Genomic DNA, 12,633 nt, shown 5'->3' with positions numbered 1-12,633 from the left:
AGGGATATAGTGGTGAACAAACTGCTGTGGTCCCTACCTTCCTGGAACTTATGGTCAGATAAATAACCCAATTACAGACAGTTACCAGTTCTGAAAGGAACACTCTGGGTGGTCAGGACTGTCTGAAGGAAATGATGCTTGTGGTAAGAGCAGAAGGGAACTCTGGGGGGGAGGCAAGGCTGCTTTCTGAAGGCTTGGGGCAGGATATGAGGTCCACAGAGCATGAGCTATACAAGATGCCACCCCCTCGGTAAGCCTTCCCCTCGGCTCAGCCCATCCCTTGTTCCTCTTCCACGGACATCTGCTGTTGCATGCCCAAATGTGCTAACAATGGGCTCTGAGGGCAAGGACTGTGGCTTCATTCTTCCCCCTCCTCCATGCCAGGCACATAGAGGGGACCCTGTAATACCTCTCAATGCCTGCACAGTGCTGGGAGTGGGAATTCCGGCTCCAGGTATAGAGGAAGGGCCTGGGGATTGCTAAATCCTCAGCTAGAGGCATGGGCAATGAATTAACTCATGATCCTTTATTTACCAAGTTCTTAATCCAGTGAGTCATTCCGGCTCTCCTCACAAAAGCTAAGAACCGGCTCTTGGAGCACCATCACAGAGGAACTCCAGGGTGACGAATGAGCAGATCACTAATGCTTCTGCCAATCTGGAAAGAGCCCCACAGCTGCCTCACTTATGCTGACGAGGCTTTCAGTCAAATCCAGGATGCGAGGCAGTTTATCCCCAGTCTGCCCGTGTCCCAGGCAGTGCCACCTGGGCTTTGCAGTGCCACCACATCCCCAGCCACGTTCCTGGCAGGGTGCATGGCAGACACCTTATTCCACGCACACTGGCAGTGCAGACCCAAGGTGCCGGCACGGGGCCTCCTCACTCAGCTTCTCCCAACCCCCCTACTCTGAGCCCTCCTTCCCCAGTGAGGTCCCTATGGATGTTAGGGTTGTGAAATCTGCTGTGTGCTTGAAAGCACAGGGGAGTAAGGAGTATCTCTGGAAAACCATCAACTCTCTGCCTGGCTTTCCAACTGCGCTGTGGCGGTCCTTGTTTCTATAGGATTCCATTCACTCCCTCCTTCTGTTCTCCCTCTGCCTTCTAGCTCACTCACCCTCTGGGATCCCAACCGGCCTAGCACTGGAACAGAGGACTCAGGAGCTCCCATCTTGGTGTCCACCCCCCCCCACACCCGGACTAACCCTAACCTCACCGGGCTCGCCGTCCTCAAGACGGGATAATGCTCTTTACCTGGCAGGGCTCCGAGAGGGTCACAGACCCAATCCCTTGCTGGCCTGCCTCTGCTGCCATTCATTGGCCACCCGGGAGGCTGATCTGTGCTCTGGCTGAATGTGACCCAGCACCAGGCCTGCCACTGCCCCCCTGCCTCACTCTGGTTCCCAGCTCCTATGTTCAACTCTCACTCAAAATGCTAACCGGCCCTGCCATCTGATCCTGGAACTGTCCTCATCAAGCAGGAGGGTGAAGAAAATGAGGCTCCTCACCCAGCAAAGGCGCCCTGTGCTACATGACAGTTCTAAAGCACAAAGACTTCAGCAACTTCAAAGATCATCATCGATCTTTAAACATTCAAATAAAAAAAGGAACTCAGAAATCCCAGTTCAGTTTGCAGATCTAACTCCAAAAGCAAAACACAAAGTGCAAAGGAAGAAGGTGTTGAAACAAAGTTATCTTAGAACTGAACAACTCCTTTAGAGTGGTCCACTGGGTTCACTGTGCTCAGCACATATTGCTCAGATGTCAACAAGGCCCAGCGGCACCCAAGGACTTGTCCATGTCATAGCGCACACCTACCTACAAGCCATCACCCCTATTACTCCACCCTCAAAGCTCATGGTCTCTGGACACTCCCACACACTCGTCCTTCAGCCAAGTGCCCAGGAAACAGCTTGACAACACAGATGCCGAGTGCCCAAGTCACAACTCTTTGATTCTCCCTCTCGATACAGGTAGGCGCTGGATGCACGGCACTCATTGCCACAAGAGCAGCCGCTGACCTGGCAAGGGAGATGGTCTCCCCGGGTCTATAAGTAAGGGTTCACTGAAGACTGGCAGCTTTTGGTAGAAACTCCTCTAATGGTGAAAGGAGGCAGGACAGTTAGTTATCTGAAACAGGGTGAACCCCTGGGGAACAAAGCCAAATTACCCGGTGGAGACATTGCCAAGACTGGAAAAGTGGGAATAGCACCCCCTTCCTTCCATGACCATCCCCTCTCCAAACTGCTGCTTTCACAGTATCCCACCTCTCCTGAGTCCCCTGCATCTGAATCCCTGGTTCTACCTTCATGATTTCTGTTACTAACCCCCTCCACACTACACACATACACACACCACACACAGCATGCATGCATCCATACACACATACACACCCCAGCCATAGGACCATGAGCTCCCTCACTCCATCTCCATACTTGGATCCCTCAGCACCAGCTCCAAACATCTGTATACAAATGTCTCCATGGAGCTAAGCCAGCACAGTCTAAGTGAGCACTTAAGAGCCCACCAGCTCTAAAAATCTGTTATTCTATTTGTTTACTAAGTAGAAAGGGAAAGTTTTATCTTACATGACTAAAACAAGTTACTTTGACATCACTGAAATCAGATGGGAAAATAATTTATCTTCAGAGGAAAAGCTTGACAGCAAAACAATTATCTTAAGGAATGGCTCCTTTTGCGGCATTTAGAACAGCAGCATTTCAACAAGGGAGGAACAAGCCTGTACCAACAAGATGAAAGGCCACCTGACTCATCCCCCTCTGCCTGTTCCCGTGCATGCAACATTCGCGTGCAGGGCTAAGAAGGGAACTAAGTGAGGAGGCTGCACGCCTCTCAGGCTCAGGAATCTTGAGGCCCCTGCCCTGTGCGGGTTATCGATTCTTGCAGCCATCCTGGGGAGGAGAAATCCGCAAGGCCATGTCACTGCCTAGGAAACTGGGCTATCTCACTTCTCTGGGCCCTCGGGGTCATCACTAGCAAAGGTGGTGCCAGGGTCTGACCCCACACAGGACATGACTTCATACTGAAGTAGAAGCATTCAGTGTGGGGCAGTCAGAGCAAAAGAACATTTCTCTTCTCTGAGGAGCTCCTGGGAGGCTGACAGCTGAGGCTAGAGAGCAGTTCTACAGGGAGGTGCCTGGGCCAGAATCCCAGCTCCATCACCTACTCTTTATGTGAAGCTGGGCACCAGCAAACCACCTGAGCCTCAGTTTGCCCAACTGTAAAGTGGAGATCACAATCTCAGAAGGCAGTTGTGAGGCTCAGGAGCATCCATATAAGCCAGAACAGGGGTCTAACATGAAGCAATAAATGCTAGTCATTATCACTAAGTTAAAAGTACACAGACCAGACCATAAGCATAGAGCTTACGTGCACACAGCCTGATAACCTATCCAAATACACACCCATGTATGGGATAGAGGAGCAGGGGACAAAAAGTCTCCATTCACTTAGAGTCACCTCTGACACAGCTCTGGAGTGCCCAGAGGGAGAGCCTCTTCCGCATCCTCACAATGCTTCACCTGGACCATTTAAAAGTCATTTCTGTCTGCTTTATTCATGCTGTATCCCCAAAGCTTCGAGCGGGGCCTGGCACATAGTGGTGCTCTATAAATGTTTACTGAAAGAATGGGTTCTGCTCACTATTGTGCTTATTTCAATACATATCTCCTTTCCAAATATTTTGTTGTAAGCTTATGAAAAAAGCATGTCTTACTAGCTAGCATTAAACCTCTTCCTTTCTCTGACTTACTTGGTGCACTCAAATCAACAATCATTCAGCGTGTCAGGTGAGAATGACGTCCTTGCCCTCAGGTTGTTCAGATCCAGAGCAAACAGTGAGACCACACACTGGATGGGCATGCAGGAAGGCTGCCAAGGCTGCTAAAAGGGGTCAAGAAGACTGCTTGGAGGAGGAGCTTGGAAAGAAATGAGGTCAGGTTGGAGGAAAGACCACCAGGAAGGGAAGCAGCTCTTTGTGGACAGGCACCTAGGGGTGCTCAGTTTAGCTGCTCCTCAGGAAGGACCAGGTGCCAGCAGCTGCCAACACATGCTTATGCCTTAGTTATGCTACAGAGTATGGTTTTACTTTGTGGAGGTGATGCGAAAAACTGGAGCTTCCCACAGGGGGCAAAGAATCATACAGGTTTGCTCTTCTGGATGAGCTACCCTGGCTTCAAGGTAGAGAACAGACTGAACACGACACAGGGGAGGCCAGGGCCCTAATCCTCAGTCATGACACAGCAGATAATTCACCTGAAAGAATGAATCAAGGGTTTCTTTAGAAACTTCAGGGAACTCAAGGCATGCCACCAGCCTGCTGGGAGCTCAGTGGGAGAGCAGCAGGGTCACAACGAAGCTGATACACCCACAGGCCAGCACATTGGAAACTCTGTCCAGGTCTGCGTATGCGGACGGTGGCCAGAGAAAAAATGGAACAGGTCACTGCTGCAGAGCAGCAAGGTGATTTATTTCCACGCACCTCAAGCTTCCACTTGCAAGAGTTACCCTGCTGCCCTGTAACTGCCCAACACGGCAAATGTTGGCTCCGGGGTCTCAAGACTACGTCATCGTCTTGGGACCCCAGGACTCAGCCCCGGGTCTGGACCATGGCAGGCGCCAAATCAGGCTCCATGGAACTGATGCACACAGGGCAGTGGCATCTTCTAAATATGTCACCAGAAAATTGTTCTAGAGGGATAGGAAAAATGCACACCATTCCATGTGGATGGTCTTCCAGACAAAACAGCACCGCATGTGGAGACGTTCTCGTGTGATACTCTCTCCACAGTTGGAGAGGAAGCTGCCAGGAGAGCCTGCTCTGAAGGAGATGGTAAATACCCAGAGGTACAGGCCAACTCTTTAGGTCCAACATCCTTAGAACATTTTCAGTAATATATTTATGTTCTCTTCATCCCCCCAATACTCTTCTCCCTCAAGGGCCTTTTGTGCCCACGAAGAGTGCAGTACGGGTCAGCCCCAGCCTGGCTTCTCCAGGGAGATCTGAGCTCTAACCGCACATGTGGCTGACAGCTGCGCAGAAGCCCTGCCTTGGGGATGAGGCAGATTCAGGGCCTGGTTCCTGAAATTAGCAGTTTGTCCTTCCAGCCTGGCCACCAAGGAGCCCCTGAAGACTCGGGCAGCAGCAGGCCTGCTGGCGACACACCCACCATTGCGTGCCTAGAGCCCCCCAAAAGGCAGAGGCAGCCAGGCTTTCCCTGAAAGCACTAATGACATGTGAAAACCCCCACACCTTGCAGCCTAGGTTCTCTGTACACCAGCTCTGGGGCCTAAGAGAAGACCCAGAAGTAGGCCCTAGAAGCAGAGAATGCAATGGGAGGGCCCTCAGGCTCCTGGATTGAGCCAGGAGACTTGCCAGAAGTAACTGAGCCACCTTACCCCATGCTGAAAAATCTGTGGAGGACAGGCCAAGCTCCAACATGCTGGAGAAGACACCCACTTGGGGAACAATCTCCTCTTGGCTCCAACCTACCCAATCCCACGTGACTTCTGGCCTCCAAAACAACCCTGGGCTCCAAAGAATTCCAGGTCTTCAGCCTTCTGCAATGCCGTGCTCATTCTGGCTTCTAGACTTTGCTTCAATCCAGACTGCCAGCCCATCTCAAAGTCCAGCCCTACAACGCCACATGCCTTCTCCGGTGATGCCAGCCAGCAGGCCCTCTCCTCTGAATGCCATGACACTCAGAGGCAGACTGCGGCTTGGCCCCACTGCCTCCTCCCCCCATGAAGGCCATTGTCCTCTTTCCTCTGGGAGCCTTCACTGAGAGAATCAGAGCCTGCTCCTCTTTTCCTGTAAGTATTGGGTAATACAGAAAGTGTCCCCTCCAAATACCTACAAATGCCTCCATTTGATATTAGTCCCTGTGGGTGATCTCTCATCCCAGGACTTGCTCACTCAACTCATCTAGCAAACACATGAGTGCCTAGTGATACCAGTCCTGCTTGTCTTCTAATGCACCTTTCTGCCCCTTCTCCAGCAGGAGCCCTGCTGCACCCGAGCGCTCCAGCAATCTTACAGCACCCCACACGATGATCCAGCTAGTGTCAGTCTCCTCCCATGAGAGATTACCTCCAAATGTCACAGCCAAAGCCTCTTGGAGGGTCAGGTCGTGTCCCTCCCATGCAGGCACACAGCCAGCATGCAGAAGAGGATTCTGGAATGATCCGCTCTCCAGTGAGTACCTTTTGGTGGAAAGGAGTAAAACTAAGCACAAGGACTTTTCTACCTCCAAGCCACAAGGCTTTCTGTAGATGTGTATAGGTCTGGGGGGCACATTAGCAATAAGATACCTCCTGTGGGAAAGAGGGACCCTGCTGGCAGCTTGGAGAGATGAGTGGCTGGCAGTGGGCACCCAAGTGACACAGAGCCCACTGGGGTGGGTTCATCCTGAGGAATTGTTCCTCCATTCCATAAACAGCCAACACAGAGGAGGAGGGTGACAGCACTGCTGATTTCTATAAACTGAAGAATAATTTTAGAGATACCATCACAAGATGAGTGGAGCCTGACTAGAAAATAAACCATTTGCCTTAGCATTCCTCGGGCAAAAGGAGATGTTCTTGTCCACTGACATTATCGCAGCTAAGAATTTCACAGGGAGCCTAAGACCTTAAATCAGCAACAGGACTTCTTAAAGCTGCTTGATTTAATATATGCTGACACTGTACACTGGCAACTTCTATCTACTGGTTTTTTTGTTTTTGTTTTTGTTTTTTTAAGAAGCAGCTAAAGGCTTCTGTGATAACACTATATTTAGTTACCTCATTTCTCCAGAACAGTTTCTGCCATCAACTGGGTAATTCAAATGATGCTGCCAAATGCACCCTGCAGGCACAGATGATGTGTTGTGTTGCGTGTGTGCTGACCACCTCCAGCTCCCACGTCAGAGGGACAGCTCTCAGTCCGCACCTGTCCCGATGCCCTACACTGCTTTACACGTGATCATTCCTCACAACAATACTAGGATATAGGTACCATTTCTACCCCCACTTTACAAATTGGGAAATGAAGGGAAAGAAAAATCAGCAACCTGCCCAAAGTACCCCTATCCCCTGAAGCAGGAAGTCAAGCCCAGGCCATCCACCTCCAAAGCATGCATCTGAACCTGCCTGGTTGCCTCTCCTGGCCTATGGCTCACAAGGCCTGCTGTGTGTGCCGGCCTCTGCACCACCATCTAGCTCAAGGCAGGTACTGATTAGTACCAGATGGCAGTATCACCAGAGTTACAAAACAAAGCTTCCCCACCTCTAAAGGATTCTATCTAGTTTTGGTCCAGTGTTGAAACTAACAAGGACCTGCATTCCCAAAGGCCAGCCTCCCAGGAGCTCACGGGAAGGCTCTGCACAGCCACTGCTGGCTCCCCGAGTACTTCTGCAATGCTGGAAAGGCCAAAGCCTCCCTGGGGGCAAGCAAGTAAGACATGACTGCCCATGAACCTGAACCTGCACAAGGGGGCAGAGGAGCAGTCCTGAATTCCAGCACTGTCCAGAGGCACCTCCAACCTGTATCCTGTAACTGCCTGTTCTAATACAGCTCCATGTATTTCACGCCCAACCCCCACCAGCGTCCCTGAACACCTCCACATCAAGAGAATGCACCAAACAATGCCAGGGAGCTGCTGCTATGGTAGCTGGGACTCAATTGTAACTCTGTCACTTTTGCTGCCTTCTGTGAAATGTTTCCTGGGGCAGATGTACCTCTCTGGCTACTGAAATTTGAGCTCTGGCCTGGATATCCACCAGGAAGACTGCTACCAGCCGAGTGACAAGGAATTGGGCTGTCACATTTCCCACTGGAGACTCAAAGGACCTAGCACATAGTAGTTGCTCACAGACACACATACTTTTAATAAAAAGGCAATAATGACCTTTTGCCCAACTTTAAGTGTTAATAGAATTTTTTTAAAGATTTATTTGAGAGAGAGAGAGATAGAAAGAGGGAGGGAGAGAGAATCTCAAGCAGACTCCCTGCTGAGTGCAGAGCCCAACATGGGGCTCCCATCTTGTGACCCAGAGATCATGACCTAAGCCAAAACAAGAGTCAGATACCTAACGAACGGAGCCAACCAGGTGTCCTGAAAAGTGTTACCAGAATTTTGAATTCCTTGCCCATCTTTTTAAAATTGGGCACCTATCATTGTCTCTATTAGACAATATCACATGGTATTTGATCTCAGACAATATTATATACCTATTCAATCAACATCTATAAAACTAATTCGTGCTAGTCCCCAGCAAACCCCCAGCATCCTCCCCATCTCTGCACTAGTTGAGTCTGGGGTCAGGAAAGCACCCACGTGGGTGCTGATGTCTATACTCTCGTTCCATCATGCAGCTTCTCTCGAAGGATATTATCATCCCCCTTTATTTTATTTTTTTAAAGATTTTATTTATTTATTCATGAGAGACAGAGAGAGAGAGAGAGAGAGAGAGGCAGAGGGAAGAGCAGGCTCCATACAGGGAGCACAATGTGGGACTCGATCCCAGGACTCCAGAATCATTCCCTGGGCCGAAGGCTGGCACTAAACCGCTAAGCCACCAAGGCAGCCCTATCATCTCCCTTTAGAGATGAAGACCTGAGGCTCAGATCAGTCAAGCAACTTGCCCAAAGTCACACAGCTAGCAATGGCACAGCTGGGACCAGAGCTCAGATCTTTCCAAATGCAAAGCCAGTGTTCCTTACACTAACCCCACAGCTGCCTGGAAATTTCCAGAGGTTTTGCCTCAAGGACAAAAAAATGGGCTTTCCTTTAAGCAGCAGGCAGGAAAAAGTGGGCTGAGGAAGAGTGGCTTCCAGAAAGAACAACTCATCTCCCCAAGATCTACTCAGGAAAGGAGTTCCTCAAGGGCCTAGACCCATAGAAAGATGCTCTGACAGGCTTGAGGACAGATGGTCAGCCCTCTGGCCACCTGCCCACACTGTTCACCATGATGTCACATCACTGTCACCCACTTTTCCACACAAAAGAAGTAACACTGCCTCTCAAGCCAAGCCCAGTAATGAGTAAATGCAGCACCATGTCACATCATGGCTAGCTAAGCGTGAAAAGGAAGATCCCAGAACAGACAAATTGGTAAGACCTTGACAAGCACCTCTAGCCTCTTTACCAGTCTTTCCTAGTCAGGTAAGTTCACTGCCTGCATTGACAGCTTAGCCACACCTGTCACCATCTGAATCTGACCACAGAGACCTGGTCTGTTAGACCTGGTTTGTTCATCTCTCCCCCCAATCCCAGCCCAAAGAAGCCAGGTCAGTCAAGCACTATCAGACTGGTTTCCACGTTCATGAGGAAGCAAGCATGGGCATTACCTCCCAGAAGCTATCACTGGACACTTCTACTCCAACGGAATCATCATAAGCGACAGACATCTCTTCAGGCAGTGAGGGAGCAGCAGCAAATGCTTAAAGCAGAGGTCAACTTCAGATGCTCAAAATCCGCAGACAAACCTACAAAAGAAAAGCACATTGTTGTGGTTTTTAAATTCCCAAGGCAATAAGTAAGCCATCCCCATTTTACAGCTTCCATCCCCATCACTGCCTTAGTATAGCACAGTCTCAAGTGTTCCCTCAAGGAGAAAAGAAAGTCAATAAATAACATGTATGCATATGTTATATGCTTGTGTGTTTCATATTAACAAGTGAACCTTCTCAACATCTTACTAAAGAGCTTTCCGGAGAACAGTTCATGTTCTTAGACCAACAGCCTCACTAAACAATCTTCCTTGTCCCTTGGAGAAAGAGTCCGAGCACATGTGAGAACAAGCGAAGATACAGGGAGAATCCCTGTATCTCTGGGCTCACCAGGCCCGACTAGGCCCTGGGTAAGGCACAAGAGGAAAGGATCCACCCTTGACACCTGACTCCACCCCCAGACTCCTCCATGTTTCACTTGTGTTGGAGACTGTCTCCCTCTCCCAACCCATGACTGATTCACCCCAGCCACTGAAGCCCCAAATTCAGGCCAGTGTATTCTGATACTGTCTAACTCAGCTAGAAAGAGTAAAGACTAACAAGCGAAAGGGATCATGTCTGGATCATGAGGCAATGTTCTAAATCCAGACAAGGGTAAAGGGGTGATTAACCTCCTGTAGAGAGAGAGGAAGGAACCTCACCCCCACCGCAACATTCATGAGTACAGATCACTGATGCAATGACCTGTCCACAGCCACATGAGACTCCCTGACATGGGGAAAAGTTGACTCCACTTTCCTTCCCATCACCCTGTGTTCCAATCACACAGTCAGAGATCCGGAACTTCCCTAACTACCATGGTCAGGAATCCAAAGCCCCAGCTTTGCTGTGGGAGGGCCCAGGTAGGGTGGAGTGGGCAGAGGTACAAGACTTTATTGTAGGTACTTTTCATATGTGATCATACTTAGCTCTCACAATTCCCTATGAAACAGTCTAGAAGCATAGTAAGGAACACGAACACAGGCTCCAATCCCAGACCTATTATTCATTAGCTGGGCAACAGCATGCAAGTTATCTAACCTCTCTGTGCCTCAAAGGCCTCATCTATAAAAGAGAGATGAAGGGGATCCCTGGGTGGCTCGGCAGTTCAGTGCCTGCCTTTGGCCCAGGGCGTGATCCTGGAGTCCCGGGATCGAGTCCCACGTCGGGCTCACGGCATGGGGCCTGCTTCTCCCTCTGCCTCTCTCTCTCTCTCTCTCTCTCTCTCTCTCTCTCTTTCTAGGTCTATCATAAATAAATAAATAAAATCTTTAAAAAAGAGAGAGAGAGAGATGAATATGGAATATACATCACAGAATTATAGTGAGGACCAATGAGGCCAGACATGCAGGGATGGACATAGTAAATTATAATGTAATTGTCATTAGATAGTAATTATTATCACTATCATTCCTTTATCTCTATAGTTGAGAAAACCGATGCTCGAGAAGGTTAAGTAACTTGCCTCTGGTCACCCAAGTATTGAATGGCGGAAACAACATTTGACAAGTTTGCCAAGGTAATGTTCTCTCCATCACACCAAGATATTTTTCAAAAACTATCTGAATAAATCTTTATCTTTAAATAAATCTGGTGTCTTATAACCTAAGATCTAGTTGCTATTAAAAGGATTTAATCTGATGGATGTGACAGCTTCTAAGCTGAACACAGCAATGTATGGCCAATAAATTGAAAGAGTGGATGACGGTACTTCAAAGCCAAGTGCTCTAAAAGCCTGCAGCCACGTGCACACTCTTCCTGCCAGCACGCTGTCTGGACCTCGGCTCCACCATCACGGAACAACGTGTCACTGTAACTCCAGGATATCACAAAGGCTGACAGGCCGCCCTGGCTGGGCCCTGGTGCCATGTTTCACAGTACCCCCTTCTCTTGGCAATCCTACGCTCTTGGCCAGGGCCCTCCTGGGAGCACGCCAGCCCACATTTGCAGTGACACAGTCTCTACCCAGAGCAGTTGTCTGCTCCAGGCTTCTCAGGAAATATCTGGGCTTTGGGCTCAGGCAAGTCTCAAAGTAGCCCAACTGAGCCACTGGCTGGGCTGCCTAGCCAGCTCTGGGAACAGCTGCAGGGAGCAGGTGCAGAGAGGAGCAGGTGCCTGCTCTGGAAGAAGCAGTCAATACCTGAAGAGCTCAGGCAGAGGGATGCACTTGCCAGGGTTTGGCCATGGTTTAGACACAAATGGATGGTCAGTTCTGCATAAGATTTGTTAACAGCCTACTAAGTGCCAGGAGCCAAGAAGAGGTTGCCACTGGGCTCAGCAAAAAAAAGACACACTCAACTCCTCCTAAGAGAAAGAACCTGAATCGCCAAGTAACAAAACCAAATAACACTGGAGCTGCAGAGGGCTTTGGAGTCAAGGCATGCTCTTGGCTGACCAATGGGAATAGGGAAAGCCCAGCTTTCCTCACCTGAGTCCCATGGTGGCAGCGTGGTAATGCTCTCTCAGTCCAGGGCCCTGTGCCTACCCTGGCACTGTGCTCAGCAGTTGTGACAGTCCCCAAGGTGACAGTTGTACCAGCACCAAGCTGATCCCGGGCCTCAAGGACAGAACTTTCTCTTTTTCACCATGAAGCACGATGTTTGTGATACAGTATTTTAAAATAACACTTTTTAGGTTAGAAAGTTTCTTTCTACTGGAATTCTACTAAGAGCTTTTATCACAAATGGATGTTTATGTAAGATTGGCTTAATTTTTCCTTAAATGTTTGGCAGAATTTGTCAGTGAAGTCACTGGGGCCTAGAGTTCTCTTTCACTTTCTTTTTCTTTTTTCTTTTTTAAGATTTTATTTATTTATTCATGAGAGACACAGAGAGGGAGAGAGGCAGAGACACAGCCAGAGAGAGAAGCAGACTCCATGCAGAGAGCTCGACATGGGACTTGATCCTGGGTCTCCAGGATCACGCCCTGGGCTGCAGGCGGCGCTAAACTGCTAAGCCGCCCGGGCTGCCCTGGAGTTTTCTTTAAACCTATTTTATTTTATTTTATTATTTTATTTTATTTATTTTATTTTTTATAAATTTATTTTTTATTGGTGTTCAATTTGCCAACATAAAGAATAACACCCAGTGCTCATCCCATCAAGTGCCCCCCTCAGTGCCCGTCACCCAGTCGCCCCCACCCCCTGCC

General features: G+C 49.3%; 1 protein-coding gene across 7 annotated transcripts in view; it reads right to left on the bottom strand.

The window, feature by feature from the left end:
- Nucleotides 1-12,633, bottom strand: part of PACSIN2 (protein kinase C and casein kinase substrate in neurons 2) — a 135,326-nt gene that overhangs the window by 30,649 nt on the left and 92,044 nt on the right. For all 7 annotated transcript variants that reach the window (XM_041756615.1, XM_041756619.1, XM_041756618.1 and 4 more), the window contains exon 2: nt 9,346-9,483. In XM_041756615.1, coding sequence (XP_041612549.1) covers nt 9,346-9,405 — 60 coding nt within the window. In that variant the 5' untranslated portion in view covers nt 9,406-9,483. The remainder of the gene's footprint in view (nt 1-9,345; nt 9,484-12,633) is intronic.

This window comes from Vulpes lagopus, chromosome 5 (genome assembly GCF_018345385.1).
Source record: "Vulpes lagopus strain Blue_001 chromosome 5, ASM1834538v1, whole genome shotgun sequence".
In the NCBI taxonomy this organism is placed as follows: Eukaryota; Metazoa; Chordata; class Mammalia; order Carnivora; family Canidae; genus Vulpes; species Vulpes lagopus.
This window is presented reverse-complemented; position numbering and strand designations above follow the sequence as displayed.